At 41.0% G+C, this 25,884-nt stretch overlaps 2 protein-coding genes and 1 pseudogene across 3 annotated transcripts; all 3 read right to left on the bottom strand.

The window, feature by feature from the left end:
• Positions 1 to 260: 260 nt before the first annotated feature.
• On the bottom strand, positions 261 to 8,423 carry LOC113172088 (STARD3 N-terminal-like protein). The gene is made up of 9 exons (XM_026374909.2): positions 8,296 to 8,423; positions 4,624 to 4,983; positions 2,832 to 2,909; positions 2,660 to 2,737; positions 2,075 to 2,128; positions 1,780 to 1,897; positions 1,243 to 1,341; positions 778 to 845; positions 261 to 678 (listed from the first exon to the last, which is right to left on the bottom strand). The coding sequence occupies exons 2-8, from the start codon at positions 4,825 to 4,827 to the stop codon at positions 781 to 783; spliced, it is 696 nt and encodes a 231-aa protein (XP_026230694.1). The 5' UTR covers positions 4,828 to 4,983; positions 8,296 to 8,423; the 3' UTR covers positions 261 to 678; positions 778 to 780.
• Positions 8,424 to 10,636: 2,213 nt separating this feature from the next.
• Positions 10,637 to 18,229, bottom strand: LOC113171906 (annotated as a pseudogene).
• A 2,677-nt stretch (positions 18,230 to 20,906) lies between these two features.
• On the bottom strand, positions 20,907 to 23,202 carry LOC113172037 (tripartite motif-containing protein 16-like). 2 transcript variants are annotated; one of them, XM_026374840.2, is made up of 2 exons: positions 23,178 to 23,202; positions 20,907 to 22,685 (listed from the first exon to the last, which is right to left on the bottom strand). In XM_026374840.2, exons 1-2 carry the CDS (start codon positions 23,200 to 23,202, stop codon positions 21,007 to 21,009), a joined length of 1,704 nt encoding a protein of 567 aa, XP_026230625.1. In that variant the 3' UTR covers positions 20,907 to 21,006. The 2 variants fall into 2 exon arrangements, with proteins under 2 accessions (XP_026230625.1, XP_033182306.1); XM_033326415.1 differs by lacking the exon at positions 23,178 to 23,202 and having other exon boundaries at positions 20,931 to 22,716.
• Positions 23,203 to 25,884: the final 2,682 nt, after the last annotated feature.

Genomic DNA, 25,884 nt, shown 5'->3' with positions numbered 1-25,884 from the left:
TTCTTCAAATCCCTATAATATTGTTCCAATGCCTCATGCAAGTTGTTTCAGTGCGTTTTAAGATCTGGAAGTAGTCAATACATTTTAAAGAACCCAGTTATAAATGCAGTAAACTGTATTTATTCTTCCCCTCGTTGGCTACAAACATGGTCCATATGCTTAACACAAGCTGAAACATTCCTTCTTTCTTTAGGCGGAGAGCTTATTTTCCCACAGTGACTTCAAAACTGAAGATGACCAACAAATGAAAAGTAAACATGTTGGAAATATTAAGACATTTATTGCTTTGAAAGAAAAAATACTGAGTTTCTTCAACTTTTGTATAAAAACGTAAGCAGGACAAAGTTGAATACGTTTCTTTTCTGTTCTGACACTGAAATCTATCTACAATAAGTTTATTTAATTTTTATTCAACCAAATCCTTTAATATGAATTCTCTTCGAAGGTTCAGGGTTCCTGAACCACGTGGAAAAGCTAAACCCTAGAGCGATTTTACCTAAATTGTTTTTTTAAGCGGCACTTTTCCAAACTCGTGTACACGCAGTAGAAGGCTGATATCAGAGAGTGAGGTGCAGTCGTACGAGGACGAATAAAAACTAAAATGGCAGCACGTGTAAGGCAGATTTCTCTCAGTAGCACAACGAGAGGAAGAGAACTTCACCCTCACAAATTCAGATCCTGAGGAGATCAAAAACAGGAAATGGATGATTCAGCTAGATTTATAATCTCCCTTAAAGAACGTACGTGACGAGTTAGAACATACGTAAACCTTGTTACCTGTTAAGTCACCTTCTGAAGGAGCCCTTTTTCTGGATCATGTTTATCATCCAGATCCTCGTCAGAGTCTGAAAACAGGCCGTGTGAAAATAAGAATTAACTAAAGTCATCTAGACAAACATAGTTTCTTGGCAGGAATTAGATGATAATAATAAAATAGGTGCTAATCTCATATTAAATAACTAATGGTCCAGTCTGAGGCTGCAGGCGGGATTTGTTTAGCAGAGCATAAAGACTGGACTCAGGGGAAAACAGGTAGATTCAATCCAAACGTCAGCTCTGCAGATAACAAGTTCCCTTTTTAGCTCCATTTTGAGATTAATGAAGGTTTGATGAGTTCAAGCAGCTACGTTGAAGTGCACAGTTTAACTTTGGTAAAACATTTACTCAGCTTCCTTTACTGTCATGAAAAGTACGAGACTATCAAAAACTAAAATCACTAAATGAAGGTGGGAGTAAACAGACCTGCCACAGACTCTGGTGGAGAGTAGAACTGTCCTTCAGATACAGGACCCGGATACAAGAGGGGAGGTCGCTGTGCATCGCTAATAAAGGACTGATATCCTAAAAAAGGAGGACACGTATTAATCCTGCTGAGAGTACTGATATATAGTAATATTACTATGATAACAGTAATATCAGTATTCTTCTGTTCCCATTATTACAGTGTTTAAAAGGCTAGTTACATTAAACAGATAGAAGTACTGCTTTAGTAAATTAATTTATACTAATGAGTGAGAGGTTCCAGTGACAATACTCACTTTTAATGGTAGTAAAAGTACTTAGAATATTAATTTTAGTAGTACCACTAACAGCAGCAGCAGTAGTAGTAGTATTCATTGTATTAGTATAAATACACCAATAAAACAAGTCTAACACTGTATCTGTACTTCATTTATACATTATTGTATTCACACTTCAGAATATTAACAGGAGGTTTACTGCAGTGTCACGAGTAACGGTACTAACAGTGGTAGTAAAACAGGTGAAAGTGCGACTCACGGTTTTCGTCTTCGGCCTCCTGAGGCAGAACTTTGAAGTCGAGCAGCCACGTTTCGATCCAGGCCAACACGAAGGAGATGATGGGTAACAGGTACCCAAAGGCCCCTTGAGAGAGCAGCTGCACAGAGACATTTAGTGTTTAGTAAAGTGACTGTGGTTCCTCATATGGACACAATCAATCAGAATATTTAATATCAATAAGTGATATTAAGAATGTTTGTTTATCATCCAAACAAACAGGTTAGAACAAGACAACAGCAGTTCTGACACTGAGCAGCAGAGGGCGTAATGATACCTTTGACAGGATAACTTTAACAATGAGGAACGCACAGCTGACTGCAGTGGTGACCTGTACAGACAGAGATCACACTCACGTCAGTGGAAACCATCTCATATTGCTTTTCATGTGTTACATTTTGAGTATATCATTGTTTATGACTTATAGCTGCTAAGACCAAGACACCATGAGAGAAAAACCAAGAAAAAATAACAGCTTACAACTCATAGGGACAGCCTGCAGTGTGTTCTCTTCAGTTTCTATTGTTATATTATATTATATTATATTATATTATATTATATTATATTATATTATATTATATTATATTATATTATATTATATTATATTATATTATATTATCACACACACAAATAAAAAGGACAAAAAAACAAAAAGTAATATTCTGGTTTTAAGTGGTTGGTTGAGTTCCAATGAAATAACAGAAATAACAGACACCTCTTAAAAGGATAAATATTCAAAATAAATCGAGGAGCAGGATAAACTCGGTTCTACTAAAGACTCAGTTCTACTTTTGTCTAGACAAAAGAAATCAGGCCCCCCCACCCTGCTGGTACAAACTAAGAAATGCTCATGATAACTTACTGCTATGGCCCACCAGTGACGAAGCTTGCACACGGCGTAGGCCAAGATGAGAGTGGCAAACCTGAACACAGCCAGGAGCTGAGGGAGGAGAATTAAAGGTAAGTAAAATAAATAAATTAATTAATAAATAGGGGTTATCTGTGTGTGAAATGTGGAAAAGTGAACGTCTTACAAAGATGTCGAAGAAGGACGCGTGGTAGTCGTAGTGCAGGACTTCCTGATTCAGCTGCTTCTGAATGCCGCCGTTCACCTGATCACAAACACAAAGATACTCAATAAACCAAACCTCAGCCACACTGATCAATGAGTAAGATTTACCAGGAAGACACTGAGGTACGGTCCAGAAGTACAGTACATGAATCATCGTCTTTAACATGTTTTAAAAACATATTTATGAGAACCAGACTTTAATACAAGTAAGACATGCAGTTTAAAATAATTAACTCTTTACTCTATGTTAGTAGCAACTAGTCGCAGAATAAGAATATGATGAATAATATGGCCTCGTTAAGTATGTGTGTTATTGTATGTATGATGTAAACTACAGCAGAACTTCTTTTAAACTAAAGACTCATTGTGTCAACAGGCCAAATACACTGTAAACACTGCAATACCCAATAAAATAAATACACAAGAATACTTTGTACTGAAATCCAAACTGTGGGTTTTGCTCCACAGGATCTGGTTTATTCAGCTGCTTCATCAGCTCCACTGGTATCATCAGTATGACTGGAATGAGATACTTGGCACAAACCTGTTGGAATTGTTTTGGTGACAAACTCAGCTCTGGAATTTTTCAACTATACAATGATGCTATTGATATGTTCATGAAGTTTTCAGTCTGTTACTCTGAGACGACACAGGCCCGTGTGTAGTTTTAGTCTCATATATACTCAAGCTGCACGTCCTCACTTATGTTCAGTGTGTGGTACACAAGTTAAAAACCTTAAAATGTTCAGTTTCCAGTGGTTTATGTATAGGAAACAGGGAATCTTCAGATTTGAGAGACTGTTATCAGAGAGACTTACTTTCAAATAACTGAAACAAAGATGGTTTTCAGATTAACCAACATAAATGTTGAATAAAACTATTTATAACAGCTGCTACTGCTACTCCTCTAAAGGTACAGTACTTAGAAGTACTACTTCTTTTACCTGTTAGTAGTAGTAGTAGTAGTACATCTGCTGCTTTGTTTTCAAACCCATGGTCATAACAGAGTAATGTTAACAAGTGAACCGCAGATATTTGTTCTTGCAGAGAGGAAGGAAGATGAATATACAATGACACAGGAAACTGCTGTGTGCACATTTGGGTTTTCAGACCCAGAGAGTCTGCAGACAGTCAGATAAGAAACGTTTAACGTTACGATGTGAATCCATGGACTCTCGTTCCAAACACCTTCATATAAAATCTGAGCGAGTCCCTCTGTGCATCCACGGCTATTTGAATTTATGAAATCTGGAGCAGTCTGAGAATGTGGGCTGCAGTGAAATCACTTCCTCCTTCAGGACACTAAGTTTTAAAGCTGCGTGACCTCGAGCTACTTCTCCAGCAGCACCTGATCTAATTCTGTTCGGCCTCGACACAAATCAAACATTTGACTGTGTTCACAGCTTTGGTTCACAACCAGTTTCTAGTATTGATATAAACGAAGGGGACAAAACACCACCTCCACCACCTTCATATCATTTAATAATAAAAGTTCAGAACATAAGTTAGACCATGGAATGATGTAAAAAACCTCCACAAACTAAGAATGGAAGTTAAAAAATGTTGAACATTCTCACTTATTTTTTCACTGTATTAAATAAACAAAAGCTCATGACTGTTGTGTTTTATCAGCTTAGAAACATTGTGTTTGTTATTATTTCTAAACCCGTATCAAATTAAATACCTCAACATCATAATTTAGAATCGCCAATCAAACCGTCTGAGACGAACGTTCAGTAACAACCACGTCTTACATTGAGCTCTATGATCCAGAGCAACGTGATGAACAAGAGGTCAAAGGTGACGAAGAGGCAGAAGGTCCTCCTCACATCAGAGATGCACTTCTTCTCCCCGGCTTCGTACGACTCCCCCCTCATCGAGCTGGGCATGGTGTGGACAGACCCCCTCCCTCTGCCAGTCAGCCACGATTCAGAGATGCTGCTGCCGCCGCTGTCCATCGCTGGCCCCGCCCTCCGAGCAGGGCCGGCCCCGCCCTCTGGTCAACCTTCAGAAGGTGGGCTGAGTCAGGGGACGAGGAAGGTCATCGAAGCAGGACACTGGGCCGGTTCGGTGGACGTGGACTCACTCTGTGCTGGAAAACAGCATCACTGCATCTGCAGGAAGGACGAAGCAAAAACCAACGAGTGAGAAAGAGATTTATCTACAGTTTAACGTGAGGATAACACGGGTGTCGCTCTGTCACTTCTCTCTGTTAACTAATCCACAAAAAACCTAAAACCACGACATCGTAGTTCTGTCTGACCTCTCGTCCAATCACAGGAACATGGCCACAAACCTATTGGTTCCTACTGAAGATGCCATGGATGATCAGAGGGGAAGTGAAAATTATACAGGAAGGGTTTGAAAACTTCTCACCTCAAACACCACAATTCAAAATAATAAATTCCTACATCAACACCAACAGGTCAACACACACTGAAAAATGAACCCTGTCTTAAGTGAACACACCATGTACAAGGTTTTACTGTAGGGTACGAATAAAGTTGGAATACATATATAATAATAATAATAATAATAATAATAATAATAATAATAATAATAATAATAATAATAATAATAATAATAATAATATCACTGCTTTTCAGGTGCAAATTTAAAGATCTCCTCCACTTAAAAAATACAGTTCACTGTTTAACAAGTTTTTATTTCCACTGCTACACAATCCTGATAATAACAGCTACTGTCTGTGTGACATGAGATCTGCCCTTGAACGACCAAAACGCTTGATGTTGTTTTAGGAAGTGAAACAATCTGCACTTTTGCCTTGACTGTAAGTTACGCTGAGAGAGCAACTAAAATAAACGGAGTGTAGACATCGCAGCAGATTTCTGCTTTTTATTTAAACTATTTGTGTGGCTGCACGTCAACATTTGCATGTTTTACACTTTTCAACAGCCCAAAAACTCCACAAGAAGCAGTTCCTATATTTGTAATATTTTTAAATATTACATTTTTCCAATTTCCAATGTGGATGGCAGCTTCAGCACACGTAGGTTACCGCCATCCATCAGATGATCAGTAAATGATCATAAATGACGTCAGTGTGTTCTGCTGGGGAAACGTGAGCGATGTCATATGAAAAAGAAAGAAATAAGCGAGAAAACACTCCCACAAGTCCCGTTTGTCAGATTTTCCCTGAAACAAAAAAACTCCAGTATCTGTCTCCAGTTTCCTTTTTACACCAGACTTGATGATTTGATCCTTCGCTGCTGCTTTTTTTATTAGGGCGATATTACTGTGACCAAAACAATACAGTATGTCCTCATTTCCTAATACTCATTGTGTTTTTAACAGAAACACTTTTACAAATAGTATGTCTAAAAGCACAAGATATGTAAAACCATTTAAACCATACATTTATTTATACGCGACATGTCATGGATGCGTTTGTTTTTTTATAAAACTAAATCTAGTGACCTACAGCAGGAATGTTTATAATGTTTATATAACATTTATTTAAGAAGTCAGAGGATGTTTATCCAGCTTGACCTTAATTCAACTTCTAAAATCCCCATAAACAATGACCAGTGTAACATTAACAAAGGTCTTGATTACAAACAGCAATAAAAGAGCAAACTGAGATTCATTTTCTAGTGGAAACTAGAAACCGATTCAAAAACGAAAGTTTAAATTTCCTGATGTAAGAGATGAATGCTGGGGAAACCGACAATAGTTTCCTGTTCCTGTTTTTGTGGTCGATAACATTTTTGTGGAAACTCTGCACTAGATACTAATCTAATCTCCAGCAGCGATTACAGTTTCACATTGGGTGTGATTTTTAACCAGCCGTCAGCTGACAGAGGTCGATGGGAACACAGGTCTGACTGGTTCAAGTGAGCAGAAACTGGAATCACTATTGAATTCAGTCAGATGATGAGAAGTGATTAGTCTCACTGTTATCCTTCAAATACAGATAATTTGTACTATTGATGCATCTGCCAATTATTTTTTGGTGAATTGTTTTATCTCCCAAAGCCCAGAAAGTAGTGAAATGTGCCTCAATTAATTTATGAAATATGTATTTATGGTCAAAATGGAAAAAATATTCAGTTCACAATCACATCTGAAACCATTTTAGAAGCTGTGTTGGGAATTCTCTGGTTATTCAGGCTAGTAATTAAATGCTAAAATCAAACTCAAATCAACATTAAATCATTGTGCAGACAAAAATGTCTGGTCTAGTGTTTGTGTGTCTCTACTTCTGCCATCGTCACACACTCATGGATGTGAACACCACTCCACCACTGCTGGAAATATTTCTGGAGAAACCTTTATCTCTGGGCAGTAAAAAACTGGTTCTACTTTTCCACCAGTACAACTGTGATTCGAGGGAAAACTGCAGCCGGCTGAGTGATTTGTAATAATCTGAAACTGTTGCTTTGTGCTTAGATTCCTACAGACTTAATAGGCTGCTCTCATTTTAGCTGATCACAGGGACCTTTACAGATTACTGATATCCACTGAAACATTTGTGCAACCATTTCTCCAGTCAAGCTGAACACATTTGAACAGATAAATGGTGTAGTTTCTTTAAGAACAAAGCATATGTGTGGATATTACTAAATAAACACGACTAATACCTAAAATTATTGGCTGAAATACATCAGAAGACCAGCCATGAGTATAATTAACTGACTTCTTTTGGATCTTTCATCTGTACTTGTCTCCACGTCCAATATTCACCATGCTTTTAGCTCAGTTCTTCACCAAATCACATACATATCTGGCTCTTTAGCTGCTAAATGAAAGTGTTTCACTAGAATCACCAGAGCAGGTGAAGCTAAAAAACAAATAGGTCAATGAGCTAAATGAGTAAAATCAACACAACCAGCTACAAGACGGTTTGTGAGGCTTAAAGCAGCTTAATCACTGCAATTCAATAATATTAATTATTATATAATAATAATAAAAAGAAGTGTCACTGCATTAATTCAGCACTGACTGTCAGAGAAGAGGCCACCACCATCAGTAATACTTTCTTTAGCATAGCTTTAGCATACACCTGAGCTGCTTTAGACAGTAAAGGAGCAAATGTGACGCAGAATAAAAGGTGAAGTAAAAGGAAACAGACAAACACAGAGCAGATGAGAGGACATAATAAAACACAGAGCAGATGAGAGGACATAATAAAACACAGAGCAGATATGAGGACATAATAAAACACAGAGCAGATATGAGGACATAATAAAACACAGAGCAGATATGAGGACATAATAAAACACAGAGCAGATGAGAGGACATAATAAAACACAGAGCAGATGAGAGGACATAATAAAACACAGAGCAGATGAGAGGACATAATACAACTGAGGTGTTTACCAGCTGCACAGCTAACGTTAGCTAGCAGATTAGCTTCAACTCATGTGCCTAAACCGGCTTTTAAACGGCTCCACAACGGCTCTTACCTTTCAATCTCGCTCCCTAAGGTGGTTTATTTTCCGAATCCGCCCTGAGGTGGTTTCAGTCGAGCAGATATTGACCTCACCGCAGCAGACGAGCGATCTGTTTCCCTTCGTGAGCTCACACAGGACGGAAGTAGCCTGAATATTAAAAAGTGACGCGGGGGATTCTGGGATATGGAGTCCGCTAGACTGAGGCAGCGGAGCGGTCCGCGGTGTCCCCCTAGTGTCTTTTAACTGAACTCTGTGACTTTCAAACAAGACAAGACATTGGGCCTTTATCGTCTGTTGCACGACTCCCTGATCCTCTCAGATCTAGAGATATGCTCACTATCATCCTGCAGAATGCACGTGTTATCGTGGTGCAGTTCAGAACAGAGATATTTACTCTGTGCAGACCTTATGGCAAAAGTTTACCTTTGTAATTTTCCAGTTTTAACATTACAACGCTGTCTTAACACCAACCCTCTCAATACTCTTACATCTGAATGGGAGTAAATACAGACAGGTAGAAACCTGGTGTGGTGTTTGAGTACCAGTGTTTCAGTGTTCACATGCGTCATGGGTCATAATGTGCATTTGGCTCCATTATAAAGTTAAATTTAGGTCCATGCTACAATTACAAAGTTACAAAAAACATGTAGAAGAATAATCTCTTTAATGTTTGTGTTCATAATAATTACAGTTTTATACTTTAAGGTATTACATTATTTGTGCATTAGTGTAAACAAAAAGGGTTCTGGTGATTTCTTTGTGGCCCATGATGATGTATACTTTTGGAGGGATTTTTTTTACATATTATCAAACTATCTTTCCTGGCAATATTCATCTCAATTGGTGGAACACCACCTCCTTTCCAGCTTACGTGATTTCTGCTTTAAGCTACGTATTTGTGAGTTGTACCATGGAGCTAACTTCCTCTGACTCACTAGCTTCTTTTTTGGAGGAGCAACAGTATCAAGTATTGTTTGAAGTGAGGCTGCAGTATTATCAACAAGATAGTCAACTTGTGCTGGAGTAACGTTAGGAAAGAGAACCTAGTATATATACAGAATATGTGAGATGGATGAAAATAGGTCAATAATTATAGTCTAGTGTGGAATGACAACAGATATAAGACATTTGTCAGTTCCCACTCCCCTTACAGAGGGGGGAAGAATTATATAGATTGATTGTCACAGGTAGAAAGGATCTCCTGTGGTTCTCTCTTCCCCTGTGGACAACCTGTGCTACAGACCACAGTGTCAGACACACAGTTGTGAAGGTGGACGTACTGGAGACAGTGGTTGATGAGGTCGTCCATCAGCTACTCCAAGATGGGGTTGATGAGCAAACTGGAGGGGGTCGAGTAAGGGTTTAACCAGAGATGGGAGGGACTCCAGGATCAGCCTTTGAAAAGCCTTCGAAATATGTGAGGTCAGAGCCGCTGGTCTGTAGTGATTGAGGACTCTGGGACGTGGGAACTGATGATTGTTGTAAATGAAAATATCCTGGACAGAAAAATGTGAATGTAGTAATTGTTCCCAGTAAAATGATTTCAGCAGGTGTGTTGAGCACTTTAGCAGAGCACTGTCTGCATGTGTTGTTCTCATTAGGGGCTGAGCCTCCATAAAGGTCTGATCCTAGAATCGCTGCCTATCCCACATCTGACACAACTAAATATGAGGATATGGTTGAACGTAATGACACTGCTCTGTGGAACATCTGGCTGTAGATTTATCAACACATGTCCTGCTGCCTTCAAATGCTGCAGGAATGTAGAAAACTAATAAACTCAATTAATACTCTTGTTACTAAACTGTTTCTGAAGTACAACGTCACTAATTCATCTACACAATGTATTTTACTGACACTGTTCATTAAAGCTGGTAGTTTGATTCATTGTCTACATTTAATGTTAACATGTATTTCAGGTTTCATGTAAAGATTGACTTCATTCATAGAGTTGGTTTAATGAATACTCTCAGTTATGGGAACAAAAGATAAACAGCATCTTTACTTCTTGTCATCACAGTATTTACTGTTTTATTAGATCTGTCAAATTTACTCCATTTCAATTTACACAATGTTCAGAACAACATCCCTTTGATAAAGAACCATCAATTTCTAGCTTTGAATTCTAAGAAATATGTTGTGATTTCTGTACATATACAGTGGAAGAAAAACATCAGCAGACAAATCCATTCAAAGAAATATTCAACAAACGTTATGAGCAGAGAGAAGTTATTGTCATGTGGAGTAATGTCAGTTTGAGGAAAGAAAAGTTGTCATGAGCAGTGATATCCTTCATGACTAAACACAGGAAACAGCTCCAACTCAATGAATTCAACAAGAATCAAGAAATGATGAGATAATAAAGACGTTCTGACAATTCTTGTTTGATTTGACTGATTTCTGTGAAGTAATGTCACAAAAACATGAGGAAGAAATAAGATTAAACATTAAATACATTACTTCTGTCTATTTCAGTTTACTGAACTCTGCAGTGTCTCCATGATAATAAAGAAGCCAAAGTCCAGCATAGAGAGGCTGAGTGAATGTGGTCTGGACTCTGTGGAGGAGAGTCATGGTTTCAGAGACGCTGTAGAAGGACAGAACACCTGCTCTGTGATCCAGGTAAACTCCTATTCTGGAGGACGGAGGACCTGAGACTGGAGTTCTGATATTGTTGTAAATAAATCTGTATCTGCTTTTGTAACATCTTAATGACCAAGATTTATCATTGAATCCAAATCTACATTCCCTCAAGCTCCCTGTTCTCCTGATATTCTTGTATGCGACTGCTACATCAACTCCTCTCCCGCTCCACTTCACCTCCCAGTAACAACGTCCAGTCAGACTCTCTCTACTCAGGACCTCCCAACAATTAGTGAACCTGTCTCGGTGATCAGAATAAGACTGATGTTTCTTCATTAATGTAACTTTTCTGTTTCCCTCAGATAATAACAGATATCTGTTTGCTGTGTTTGGATCCAGTGTGATTTCTTGTGAGTATTTTAAGAATCCAGCTCTGGTCTTTGGTTCTGGATTTGACAGTAAAACATCCACTTCAGTCTCCGTCTGTGAGATATTTGTCCATGTCTCCCTCAGAACGTCCTGTAGTTTGTCTCTGAGCTCTGACACAGCTGCTGTCACATCCTCAAAGTATCTCAGAGGACGGATATTGATGCTGGATGAGTGTGTAGATTGACTGAGTGCTGACACTGAGGGGTAGTTGTGTAGAAACTGGGTGTGATCCTCTGTGTGTGAGAGCTGCTCCAGCTCAGCGTCTTTCCTCTTCAGCTCAGTGATCTCCTGCTCCAGCTTCTCCTGAAGCTCTTTGACTCGACTCACTTCAGTTTCCTGCTGGGATCTGATCTGCTGCTTCACATCAGACCTTCTTTTGTCAATGAGACCAATCAGCTGAGTGAAGATCTTCTCACTGTGCTCCACTGTTTTACCAGCAGAGTGATTGATAGCCTCCACCTCCTGTTGAAGCAGCTTCACCTCTTTCTCTCTGTCCTGGATTCTCTGCTGGAGTTTTTGTCGACTCCCCTCCAGCTCTCTCTGCCTCTCAGTCCTTTCTGCTGCAGCTGAGACTGTGTCGTGACCTTTATGTTGATCCACAGAGCAGCGATAACAGATACACTGCTGATCAGTACGACAGAACATCTTCATCACCTCATCGTGACGAGAGCAGATGTTCTCCTGGAGCTTCTTGGAGGGCTCCACCAGTTTGTGTTTCTTTAACTGAGCTACATCATAATGAGGCTGAAGGTGTTTCTCACAGTATGAAACCAGACATTGACGACAGGACTTGACAGCTTTCAGTTTTCTCCCAGTGCAGACATCACAGGCCACATCTTCAGGTCCAGCATAGCAGTGATCAGCAGGAGCAGCTTGGAGTCCAGTCTTCTTCAGCTCCTCCACTAAAACTGCTAACATGGTGTTTTTAACCAGCACAGGTCTCGGTGTGAAGGTCTGTCTACACTGAGGGCAGCTGTAGAGTTTCTTACCATCCTCTTCATCCCAGAAACTGTTAATACAGTTCATACAGTAACTGTGTCCACAGGGAATAGTCACAGGATCCTTCAGTAGATCCAGACAGATGGAACAGCAGAATTTTCTTTGGTCCAGCTGAACTCCTTTCTGCGCCATTTCACCCTCTTATAGTCAATGTCAAACAGTTTCACTTTCTTTGAACGGAAACAAGCTCTGTGCTCTGAATTCAAACTGATCTCTGCTCTAGATTTTTTTTCTGCAGTGAATCAGATGTACTAGCTTTGGCATTGGACACCATGTTATTTGCACGCATCCATATACTCACAGATCTGTGGGGTGGATGGAACACAGCATCATGTTGAGGTGGAGCTTTTTGTGTTTGAAAGCAGGAGACATGGGGAAGTTTTTTAGAATTTATTGCTGTGAAAACAGGAACCTTTTACAAGAGACAGGATGTGTTCACTGTCTTTCACGCCGTGCAGTAAAAATTTGATGTGTTTTGCAGCTGAAATATATTTTACACTCAGCTCACAACAGTTATTAATGTTATTCACATTTTTCACTACTTTGATACTGTGATACAAGTTTGGTTGTGACTGTTCATAAAGTCACTGAACAGTAGTAAGAATGTCAACATTGAGTGTTTCCATCAGTTTTTTCTATCCTGTCCATTTAGTCAAGGTCATCAGACAGCAGCTCCTCTGTGTATACGGAGCACAGGAGTCTGCTGACTGGGGTAAAAATCCACACATGGAAAATCTGAAGAATGACAATTGAGACAAGTTCATTTAAATGAAGGGTTGTTGTAAAAATGTAGATACACTGGAAGAAAACAAGATTATGTGAGAAGAGGGAGTAGAGACTGGACAAAGATAAATTAAATGTAAACACTTTTTATTTACACAATTAATTTACTGTTAGTTTTATCATAGTGGCTGTGACTATAAAATATAAATCTATAAAATAGAAAAGTAGGGGATGTGAAATTTGATGCTACAGTTTAAAATTTCTCAGACTTTTTGAGTTATGACTAACAAAAAAATAAATACTTAAAACTAAATAGAAAAAATGTGAATTAATTTTACTTTTGATAAAATTAGTCACAAGGTTTGAATCGACTCTGTATTTAAACTTTACAACCCAGTACTGTCTGAACCAACATAGTGACCTCATTCTGAAGATTACATTTTAAGAAAGTCATATTTACAGAACAGAAAGTGTCCACAGAGTTAGAAACATTAAATGAAATAACTAAAATATTCACAGTAAGAGTGACGACAAAAAAAAGCACAAAAGAAAAACTACTAGGCAGAAAAATACTAAACGGTCCTATGATGCAGGGTTGAAGAAGACGATCCAGCCCTGCACAAAACTACTGTGGTTACATTCTCATATTAGGGGAAACCAGGAAAATCAGCTGACACATGTTGAAGCTTTGATTAAAACTAAATTCATCAGAAATACAGCAGAGACACAAACAGAAAACAAACCCTGCTAAAAACTGGAGAGACTTCAAGATTCAAAAACCTTTATTAATCCCAGAGGGAAATTGTTTTGCCTTGTTGCAGTTGCTTTTAACTCAGACAGAAAGAAAAGGAACCACAACCAGAAAGGATCCACACCAACACAAACACAGAATAACATCGATACAGAGAATTCAATTTAATTCAATTTTATTTGTATAGCGCCAATTCAGAACAGAAGTCATCTCAAGGCACTTTACAGTGTTTAAGGTTTAACACCTTACAGAGAATAATTATACAAAAAATCATACAGAAACAGGCCAAGAATACCTGCAGAAAAGTACAGCGAGAGCGGGAGACAGAGAGGAGGAAGCATAACTATGGGAAAGAGAAGACACAAAGTTAATGACATGCAATGGTAGCATTAGAATGGATAGAGGAGCAAAGGAGAGAGGAGAGGAGCTCAGTGTATCTGCCCTTTATCTCTAAAATTTGTGAAAAGAATTTTAGAGATAAAGGGCAGATTGGATATTGGTCTATAATTCACTAAAACCCCTGAGTCCAGAGTAGGCTTTTTGAGTAGGGGTTTGACTACAGCAACCTTAAAAGCCTGTGGTACGTAGCCTATTTGTAAAGATAGATTGATCTGATCTAATATGGACGTGCTGATCAAAGGTAAGACATCTTTGAGAAGTCTAGTTGGGATGGGGTCTAAGAGACATGTTGATGATTTAGATTAATCAATTACTGAAATTAATTCAGAATGATCTACGGGGAGGAAGCAGTCTGAGTATGAGTGTGGTCTTACAGATTAATCTAGAGCTGTCGTACAAATGAGACCATCCATGACGTATGCAGGGATCAATTTTTTCTCTAATAGTTATGATTTTATTTGTAAAGGAATTCATGAAGTCATTGCTGCCAATTCTAGTCCAGTGTGGAATGACAACAGATATATGACAATAAATTGTCAGTTCCCACACCCCTTACAGAGGGGGGAGGAATTGTAAAGATTGATGGTCACAGGTAGAAAGGATCTCCTGTGGTTCTCTGTGAAGGACTTAATGTTGGTCAGTCTTTGGCTGAATGTGCTCCTCTGTCCAGCAGCACACTGTGCAGTGGGTGGGAGGGATTGTCCAGGATTGAGAGGAGTTTGCGCAGAATCCTGAGTTGATGAGTTCTTAGTCCAGTCCAGTTTGCTGTCCAGACACACTCTCAGGTATTTATACTCGGATATGACCTCCACCTCCTCCCCCTGTATAGAGAGAGGAGTGACGGGACTCCCAGATTTCCTAAAGTCCATCATCAGTGCCAGCACCATAATCCAGCCCACGAAACTGTCCACCACCGTCTGGTACCCTGTGATGTCTCCACCCTTAATACATCCTACAACTGCAGAGTCATCAGAGAACTTCTGAAGATGACAGGACTCTGAGTTGTACCTGAAGTCTGAGGTGTACAGGGTGAAGAGGAATGGAGACAGAACTGTCCCCTGTGGAGCACCTGTGCTACAGACCACAGTGTCAGACACACAGTTCTGCAGGTGGATGTACTGGAGACAGTGGTTGGTGAAGACGTCCATCATCTACTCCAAGATGGGGTTGATAAGTAAATTGGTGGGGGTCGAGTAAGGGTTTAACCAGAGATTGGAGAGACTCCAGGATCAGCCTCTCAAAAGCCTTCATAATATGTGAGGTCAGAGCCACTGGTCTGTAGTGATTGAGGACTCTGGGACGTGGGAACTGATGATTGTTGTAAATGAAAATATCCTGGACAGAAAAATGTGAATGTAGTAATTGTTCCCAGTAAAATGATTTCAGCAGGTGTGTTGAGCACTTTAGCAGAGCACTGTCTGCATGTGTTGTTCTCATTAGGGGCTGAGCCTCCATAAAGGTCTGATCCTAGAATCGCTGCCTATCCCACGTCTGACACAACTAAATATGAGGATATGGTTGAACGTAATGACACTGCTCTGTGGAACATCTGGCTGTAGATTTATCAACACATGTCCTGCTGCCTTCAAATGCTGCAGGAATGTAGAAAAACTAATAAACTCAATTAATACTCTTGTTACTAAACTGTTTCTGAAGTACAACGTCACTAATTCATCTACACAATGTATTTTACTGACGCTGTTCATTAAAGCTGGTAGTTTGATTCATTGTCTACATTTAATCTTAACATGTTTTTCAGGTTTCATGTAAAGATCGACTTCATTCATAGAGTTGGTTTAATGAAGACTCTCAGTTATGGGAACAAAAGATAAACAGCATCTTTACTTCTTGTCATCACAGTATTTACTGTTTTATTAGATCTGTCAAATTTACTCCATTTCAATTTACACAATGTTCAGAACAACATCCCTTTGATAAAGAACCATCAATTTCTAGGTTGGATTTCTAAGAAATCTGTTGTGATTTCTGTACATATACAGTGGAAGAAAAACATCAGCAGACAAATCCATTCAAAGAAATATTCAACAAACGTTATGAGCAGAGAGAAGTTATTGTCATGTGGAGTAATGTCAGTTTGAGGAAAGAAAAGTTGTCATGAGCAGTGATATCCTTCATGACTAAACACAGGAAACAGCTCCAACTCAATGAATTCAACAAGAATCAAGAAATGATGAGATAATAAAGACGTTCTGACAATTCTTGTTTGATTTGACTGATTTCTGTGAAGTAATGTCACAAAAACATGAGGAAGAAATAAGATTAAACATTAAATACATTACTTCTGTCTATTTCAGTTTACTGAACTCTGCAGTGTCTCCATGATAATAAAGAAGCCAAAGTCCAGCATAGAGAGGCTGAGTGAATGTGGTCTGGACTCTGTGGAGGAGAGTCATGGTTTCAGAGACGCTGTAGAAGGACAGAACACCTGCTCTGTGATCCAGGTAAACTCCTATTCTGGAGGACGGAGGACCTGAGACTGGAGTTCTGATATTGTTGTAAATAAATCTGTATCTGCTTTTGTAACATCTTAATGACCAAGATTTATCATTGAATCCAAAACAACATTCCTTCCAGTTCCCTGTTCTCCTGATATTCTTGTATGCGACTGCTACATCAACTCCTCTCCCGCTCCACTCCACCTCCCAGTAACAACGTCCAGTCAGACTCTCTCTACTCAGGACCTGACAACATTCAGTGAATCTGTCTGTGTGACTAGAATAAGACTGATGTTGAATCATTACTGTAACTTTTCTGTTTCCCTCAGATAATAACAGATATTTGTTTGCTGTGTTTGGATCCAGTGTGATTTCTTGTGAGTATTTCAAGAATCCAGCTCTGGTCTTTGGTTCTGGATTTGACAGTAAAACATCCACTTCAGTCACTGTCTGTGAGATATTTGTCCATGTCTCCCTCAGAATGTCCTGTAGTTTGTCTCTGAGCTCTGACACAGCTGCTGTCACATCCTCAAAGTATCTCAGAGGACGGATATTGATGCTGGATGAGTGTGTAGATTGACTGAGTGCTGACACTGAGGGGTAGTTGTGTAGAAACTGGTTGTGATCCTCTGTGTGTGAGAGCTGCTCCAGCTCAGCGTCTTTCTTCTTCAGCTCAGTGATCTCCTGCTCCAGCTTCTCCTGAAGCTCTTTCACTCGACTCACTTCAGTTTCCTGCTGGGATCTGATCTGCTGCTTCACATCAGACCTTCTTTTGTCAATGAGACCAATCAGCTGAGTGAAGATCTTCTCACTGTGCTCCACTGTTTTACCAGCAGAGTGATTGATAGCCTCCACCTCCTGTTGAAGCAGCTTCACCTCTTTCTCTCTGTCCTGGATTCTCTGCTGGAGTTTTTGTCGACTCCCCTCCAGCTCTCTCTGCCTCTCAGTCCTTTCTGCTGCAGCTGAGACTGTGTCGTGACCTTTATGTTGATCCACAGATCAGAGATAACAGATACACTGCTGATCAGTACGACAGAACATCTTCATCACCTCATCGTGACGAGAGCAGATGTTCTCCTGGAGCTTCTTGGAGGGCTCCACCAGTTTGTGTTTCTTTAACTGAGCTACATCATAATGAGGCTGAAGGTGTTTCTCACAGTATGAAACCAGACATTGAAGACAGGACTTGAGAGCTTTCAGTTTTCTCCCAGTGCAGACATCACAGGCCACATCTTCAGGTCCAGCATAGCAGTGATCAGCAGGAGCAGCTTGGAGTCCAGTCTTCTTCAGCTCCTCCACTAAAACTGCTAACATGGTGTTTTTAACCAGCACAGGTCTCGGTGTGAAGGTCTGTCTACACTGAGGGCAGCTGTAGAGTTTCTTACCATCCTCTTCATCCCAGATTCTGTTAATACAGTTCATACAGTAACTGTGTCCACAGGGAATAGTCACAGGATCCTTCAGTAGATCCAGACAGATGGAACAAGAGAAGGTTTCTCGGTCCAGCTGAACTCCTTTCTGCGCCATTTCACCTCTCAGTGCCAACAACTGTCTGAGTTTCACTTTGTTAGAAGTGAAACTAGTTTGAGCTCTGATCTCAACAACATTTGTTTGTGCAGTGAATGGAGTCTGTCAGCTCTTACACTTCACCACATGTTGGTTCCACCCATCCTCAAACTGTAGATATGAAGAGGAGGGAACAAGGAAATAAATGGACACAGTGGAGCTCACTGTGTTTGAGAGCAGGAAGTAAAGGGAGGGTTATCAGGCTTTGGTTCATTCCAGGAAAAGGAGTGGTTTTAGAGAGAAACTGTGTGTTTAACCCTTTGTTGTGTTCTTACATGTTTCTGAGCATTTTATTAAAAACTAGATTTTTTCCAAAATCTTTAATTTTTAATTATTTTACTTTGTTTTAATTCATTAAAGTCTAATGACTCAGTAATTTCATTACACTTTAAATAAAAGGTACCATGAACTACACACTAGGAAACGACATGATCTACGAACTTAAAACAAGTAGGCTGCTCATTTAATTCCAGGATGTCAAGAATCAACAAACTATAACCACAGAGTGAAGATTCATCTCAGGTTTATTACATGAAGCATGGAGAGAAGACATTGCCAGTGTTCACTGACTCTGTCTTCCACAGTTCCACCTTTATAGACACAAAGAGAAAACCTCCACAGAAATACAGATTCTTACCAAATATCCTGAAGACCTGGTGTCCCAGGTCACTGATCATCCTTTACATATGTTAGGATCATAAACTCACAGAGGGCTTTTTGAAGATACTTGATCAAAGGAGGTCCTTTCTGTGACTTTTCTATCCTGGTGAGTTTATTTGTTGTCTCGTCACCTAATCTATAAGGTCTACCAAAATAGTTTTACAACATTCCCCCCTTTTTGACATGAAGTGTCAACCAAAAAACACAACAAAATAAGAAAATTAAATGCACACAAAATAATTATTACTATTAATTAACTATTTTGGAGAAACAGTATATTAGTAATTCGCACAGGTCAACCAGTAATATTTAATATGGGGAGAGTCTTGTTGTTTTATGTGGGCGACCCCTCATAAACATTAATGCTAAGGGTAAGACTTTAACCCATGACAACTGTGTTTCAGCCATTAGTTTTGTAAATTTAGTTTTGGGCGTCCAATGTGCTCTTTCCACTGCACCACCACTGGCTAGATGGTAGCAACAGTGTGTTTTCAGATTTATCTAAAGACTTAATGACAGGTTCTGTATGACATTGTTGACAAAATGTTAGCAAATATCACTGCTCAGTCTTGAGGGTAAACCCCATCGTGGAACGACTTCTCTAAGTAAAACCTTTGCCCCCGAGATAGCTGATGCATTTCTACATTGGAAACATTAGATCCACTTTGAAAACGTGTCTATTATTACCAAACTAAACTTGTAACAAGAGCAAGGAGTTAATTCAATAAAGTTCATCATTAAATGTTCAAAAGGAACTTTAGGTTTTGGGTCTGACAATGTTATTTGTAGCACAGATTATACATTTTTTTACAAACATTTTCAGCAAACACTGAAATCCCTGGCGCATACCATAATCTATTTACAATGTCATCCCCCCTTTTGTCATGACCATGAGTCAACTTTGCTAAGAAAGGGAAAATGGATCTCGGTAGTACTGGGAGACCATGTGGATTTACCCAGACACCTGAGGAAAGGTTTTTGCAACCCTATTTTTTCCAGGAAGCTTATTCACCAGCATCAGTCCCTGCTTGCAACAAAGAAATATAATTAAGGGAAAAACATAATGCTGGACAGAAACAGGCATTTGCAGAATTGGGGAGACAGGAGAGAGCGAAGCTGCTTTAGCTGCCACATCTGCTGCAGCATTTCCTTGTGACACTGGATCCTTGGTAGTTGTGTGAACTTGACATTTGCATATCGTTACGGATTTAGGAAGCAGTAATGCATTCACCAGGTTAATCATGAGAACCTGGAATGAGCTATGTGTTTACGTGTAGAACTTGGAAAACCACGGTTTTTCCACAAGGCATAGAAGTTCTTCTTCTCTTTCGGCTTTTCCCATCAGGGGTCAGCACTGCAAATCATTTTTTTCCACCTAACTCTATGGTGGGAATCTACTACCCTCACACCAGCCAACCTCATGTCCTCTGTTAGAACATCCATATATCTCCTCCTTGGTCGTCCTCTTGTCCTCCTGCCTGGCAGCTCCATCTCCAACATCCTTCTACCAATATATTCACTATCCCTCCTCTGCACATTTCCAAACCATCTCAGTCTGGCCTCTCTGACTTTGTTGCTAACTCAGACAACGTGAGCCGTCCCTCTGATGTACTCGTTCCTTATTCTGTCTAACCTGGTCACTCCTAAGGAGAACCTCAACATCTTCATCTCTGCTACCTCCATCTCAGCCTCTTGTCTCTTTCTCACTGCTACCGTCTCTAACCCATAGAGCAGAGCTGGTCTCACCACTGTCTTGTACACCTTTCCTTTGAGTCTTGCTGACACTCTTCTGTCACACAACACTCCTGACACTTTCTTCCACCCGCTCCAACCTGCCTGCATTCGTCTCTTCACCTCTTTTCCACACTCTCCATCACACTGAACTGTTGACCCCAAGTCCTTCAACTCCTGCACCTTCTTCACTTCAGCCCCCTGTAACCTAACGCTTCTAGCTTGATCCCTCTCGTTTAGACACATGTATTCTGTCTTACTACAGCTGACTTTCACGGCTCTTCTTTCCAGAGCAAACCTCCACCTCTCCACATGTTCCTCCGCCTGCTCTTTACTCTCACTGCAAATCACAATGTCATCCACAAACATAATGTCACAAAAACACGATGAATAAATAAGATTAAACATTAAATACATTACTTCTGTCTATTTCAGTTTACAAAACTCTGCAGTGTCTCCATAACCTAAAAGCCAAAGTCCAGCATAGAGAGGCTGAGTGAATGTGGTCTGAACTTTGTGGAGGAGAGTCATGGTTTCAGAGACGCTGTAGAAGGACAGAACACCTGCTCTGTGATCCAGGTAAACTCCTATTCTGGAGGACGGAGGACCTGAGACTGGAGTGTGGATATTGTTGTACATAAATGTATAGTTTTTTTTAAAACAATCTAAAGCCCAAGATTTATCATTTAATCCAAATCCACATTCCTTCCCGCTCCCTGTTCTACTGATATTCTTGTATGCGACTACTACAACAACTTCCGTCCCACTCCACTCCACGTCCCAGTAACAACGTCCAGTCAGACTCTCTCTACTCAGGACCTGTTGCCAATAAACAAACCTGTCTGTGTGACTAGAATAGGACAGTTCTTGACTTATTAATGTAACTTTTCTGTTTCCCTCAGATAATAACAGGTTTGTGTTTGCTGTGTTTGGATCTAGTGTGATTTCTTGTGAGTATTTTAAGAATCCAGCTCTGGTCTTTGGTTCTGGATTTGACAGTAAAACATCCACTTCAGTCACTGTCTGTGAGATATTTGTCCATGTCTCCCTCAGAACGTCCTGTAGTTTGTCTCTGAGCTCTGACACAGCTGCTGTCACATCCTCAAAGTATCTCAGAGGACGGATATTGATGCTGGATGAGTGTGTAGATTGACTGAGTGCTGACACTGAGGGGTAGTTGTGTAGAAACTGGCTGTGATCCTCTGTGTGTGAGAGCTGCTCCAGCTCAGCGTCTTTCCTCTTCAGCTCAGTGATCTCCTGCTCCAGCTTCTCCTGAAGCTCTTTGACTCGACTCACTTCAGTTTCCTGCTGGGATCTGATCTGCTGCTTCACATCAGACCTTCTTTTGTCAATGAGACCAATCAGCTGAGTGAAGATCTTCTCACTGTGCTCCACTGTTTTACCAGCAGAGTGATTGATAGCCTCCACCTCCTGTTGAAGCAGCTTCACCTCTTTCTCTCTGTCCTGGATTCTCTGCTGGAGTTTTTGTCGACTCCCCTCCAGCTCTCTCTGCCTCGCAGTCCTTTCTGCTGCAGCTGAGACTGTGTCGTGACCTTTATGTTGATCCACAGAGCAGAGATAACAGATACACTGCTGATCAGTACAACAGAACATCTTCTTCACCTCATCGTGACGAGAGCAGATGTTCTCCTGGAGCTTCTTGGAGGGCTCCACCAGTTTGTGTTTCTTTAATGGAGCTACATCATAATGAGGCTGAAGGTGTTTCTCACAGTATGAAACCAGACATTGAAGACAGGACTTGAGAGCTTTCAGTTTTCTCCCAGTGCAGACATCACAGGCCACATCTTCAGGTCCAGCATAGCAGTGATCAGCAGGAGCAGCTTGGAGTCCAGTCTTCTTCAGCTCCTCCACTAAAACTGCTAACATGGTGTTTTTAACCAGCACAGGTCTCGGTGTGAAGGTCTGTCTACACTGAGGGCAGCTGTAGAGTTTCTTACCTTTCTCAACATCCCAGAAACTGTTAATACAGTTCATACAGTAACTGTGTCCACAGGGAATAGTCACAGGATCCTTCAGTAGATCCAGACAGATGGAACAAGAGAAGGTTTCTCGGTCCAGCTGAACTCCTTTCTGCGCCATTTCACCTCTCAGTGTCAACAACTGTCTAAGTTTCACTTTCTCAGAACTGAACTAGTTTGAGCTCTGATCTCAACATGTGTTTGTGCCTGATCGCCAAACCTAAAATAACAACAAGTCAGCTGCTCATTTTATTCCAGGAGATCAAGATACAAATATAGACCAGTGTGGATTCAATGACAAACTGTACTGACAAAACCAACTGTAAACCATCACAAACTAAACTGACAGCTGTTTTCCTCCTTGAATGTTTTTAGTGCGTCATAATTGATAGGTTTCATATTAACATTACTGTAGCTGAAAGAAAAAAACTCGTCAGAAGATATTTACACCAAATTTTCAGCTTCAGCTCTGTCAAAATTTTTTATTTGGTCTGCAGTACCGCTTTGAAACACTTGGTGTCAGTGCTGCATAAGTTTAATCTGTAAATGAATCAAACGTCTCTGCATTGTTCTAGATAAACAGTAAGATAATTATTAATTCCTCATCCAGCTGATTACTTTGCAGAAACATCACAACAAACATGAACAGTACATACGGTTATATACACATACACATTATTTAACCTGCTACATGACTTGTGTCTGTTTGAGCTTACAAAATTCTGTAGTGTTGCTAAAAGAGTCATAAAGATAAGATTAATTAAAGACGAAAGACTATACTGGCTCAGTCTGAGATAAATAAACTAAACTACAAAACCTGATAGTACAAACAGTACAGTAATAAATAAAATATATACATGTAAGTACAATATATGTATTTGTAGCAGTATGAGTATGTACAGTTTATGGATATTACTGGATAGCAGTGTTGAAAATGTATATTGTAAAGTTGGTTTATGATTATTGCACAGGTGTAATATGAGTATCAACAGTGTTCATTGTACAGTCTGACTGCAGCAGGGAGAGAAGATCTGCGTAATCTCTCCTTCGTACAGCGAGGGTGGATCAGTCTGTCACTGAAGCTGCTCCCTAGAGCAAACAGGGCGTCCTGCAGTGGGTGAGACTTGTGGTCCAGCATGGATGTCAGTTTTGCCAGGACCCTTCTCTTACCCACCTCTCGCACTGAGTCCAAGGGACAACCCAGGACAGAGCTGGACTTCTTGATTACTTTGTCCAGCTTCTTCCTCTCCCTCTCTGTGTTGCTGCTGCTCCAGCAGGCCACACCGTACAGGATGGCTGATGCCACTACAGAGTCATAGAAGGTCTTCAGGAGTGCTCCCTTCACTCCAAAAGACCGCAGTCTCCTCAAGAGGTACAACCTGCTCTGACCCTTCCTGAACAGTGCATCCGTGTTATGAGTCCAGTCTAGTTTATTGTTTGGGTGAACACCCAGGTACTTATAAGAGTCCACTCTCTCAATATCTGTTCCCTGTATGCTCACCGGTGAGGGGACAGCAGACTGCCATTGGCGAAAATCCACCACCATCTCCTTGGTTTTCTTCAGAAGGTGGTTTTGCCGACACCAGGCCACAAAGTTCTGCGTAAGTCCTCTGTTGTGCCTGAAGTCTGCAGTGTAGAGGGTGAAGAGGAAGGGGGCCAGAACAGTCCCCTGGGGGGCTCCCACACTACAGGTCAGCCAGTCAGACATACAGTCCCGGGCTCTCACAAACTGTGGCCTATTTGTGAAATAGTCAAGAATCCACTCAAGGATCAAGGTCCATGCCAGCCCTCTCCAATTTGTCTTTCAAAAGCACCGGCTGGATGGTGTTAAAAGCACTCGAGAAATCAAAAAACATGATCCTTACAGTGCTGCCGGGCTTCTCCAGGTGATTAAGAGCACAGTGTAGAAGGAAGATGACAGCATCCTCTACTCTGATGCCAGGTCGGTAGGCAAATTGCAGTGGGTCTGCTGGAAGGGCCCACTGTGGAGCGAAGGTGGCCTAGGACCAGTCTCTCCAGTGTCTTCATCAGTTGTCACGTAAGGGCCACTGGTCTGAAGCTGCTGGGATCTCTGGCATGTGGTGTCTTAGGCACAGGTACCACACAGGAGGTCTTCCAAAGTTGTGGTACCACCCTCAGCTTTAGGCTCAGGTTAAAGACATGCTCCATAACGCCACACAGTTCATTAGCGCAGGTCTTAAGGAGTCTGGAGCTGATGACATCTGGTCCGGCTGCTTTCTTTGCCTTGATCTTCCTCAGCTCTTTTCTCACCTGGGCAGCTGAAAAGAACAGGGGTGAGCAGGGGGGCTCTGTACTGCAGGGGTGGCTGAGTCCAGTGAGATGTGAAGTGGTTTGGTGAGATGGGCCGGAGGTGTGAAGGGCTAATGCTGTGGGTGGTAGTCCAGGTGGAGTGGTTTGCTGAGATGGGCCAGAGGTGTGAAGGGTTATTGCTGTGGGGGGGTAATCCTGGTGTCGAGGAGTTTGAATGAGACTGTGTGGGGGTCAAAGCGGGTGCTTGATCAAACCTATTGAAATGCAGGTTCAGATCGTTGACCCACCTCAGGTCCCCCTCCGGCTGTGAGTGGGGTGATTTGTAGCCGGTGATGGTTTCCAGGCTTCTCCACACCCCACTGATGTTCTGCTGCTTCAGCTGCTCCTCCATCTTCCTCCTGTAGTTGGTCTTCCCCTCCCGGATCTTCCTCCTAAGCTCCTTCTGCATCCTCTTTAGCTCCTCCTTGTCCCCAGATCTGAAAGCTCTCTTCTTCTCCTTTAGGAGAGCTTTAATATCCAGGGTAATCCATGGCTTGTTGTTTGCAAAACACTGTACCACCTTGGAGGGGACAGTGTTTTCAAAGCAAAAGTTTATGTAGTCCGTTATGCAGTCAGTGGGGCCACTGATGTCCTCCCCATGTGGGTCACAAAGCTCCATTCACACAGTGGTGTCGAAACAGTCCCTGAGATCCTCCTCGCTCTCAGCAGTCCACCTCTTCACTGTACGGGGCACCACCGGCTGCCTGTGTACTACAGGTTTATACACAGGCTGGAGATGTACAATGTTGTGGTCAGCTTTCCCCAGGGGAGGGAGGGAGGATGCACAGTATGCCTCCTTGGCGTTGGAATAAAACAAGTCCAATATTTTATTGTCTCTGGTGGGACAGGTGACATACTGTGTGTATGTAAGCAGAACAGATGTGGGAGGCGCATGGTTGAAGTCCCCAGAGATGAGGAAAACGGCCTGTGGGTGCTGTGTCTGCAGCCTGCTGGTGACCGAGAGTGTCAGAGGCTGTGTCAGCGTTAGCAGAGGGAGGACGTACACAGCAATTAC

This window comes from Anabas testudineus, chromosome 17, assembly GCF_900324465.2.
Source record: "Anabas testudineus chromosome 17, fAnaTes1.2, whole genome shotgun sequence".
Lineage (NCBI taxonomy): Eukaryota > Metazoa > Chordata > Actinopteri > Anabantiformes > Anabantidae > Anabas > Anabas testudineus.
Note: the sequence above shows the minus strand (reverse complement) of the source record. Positions and strands in the feature narration are given on the sequence as shown.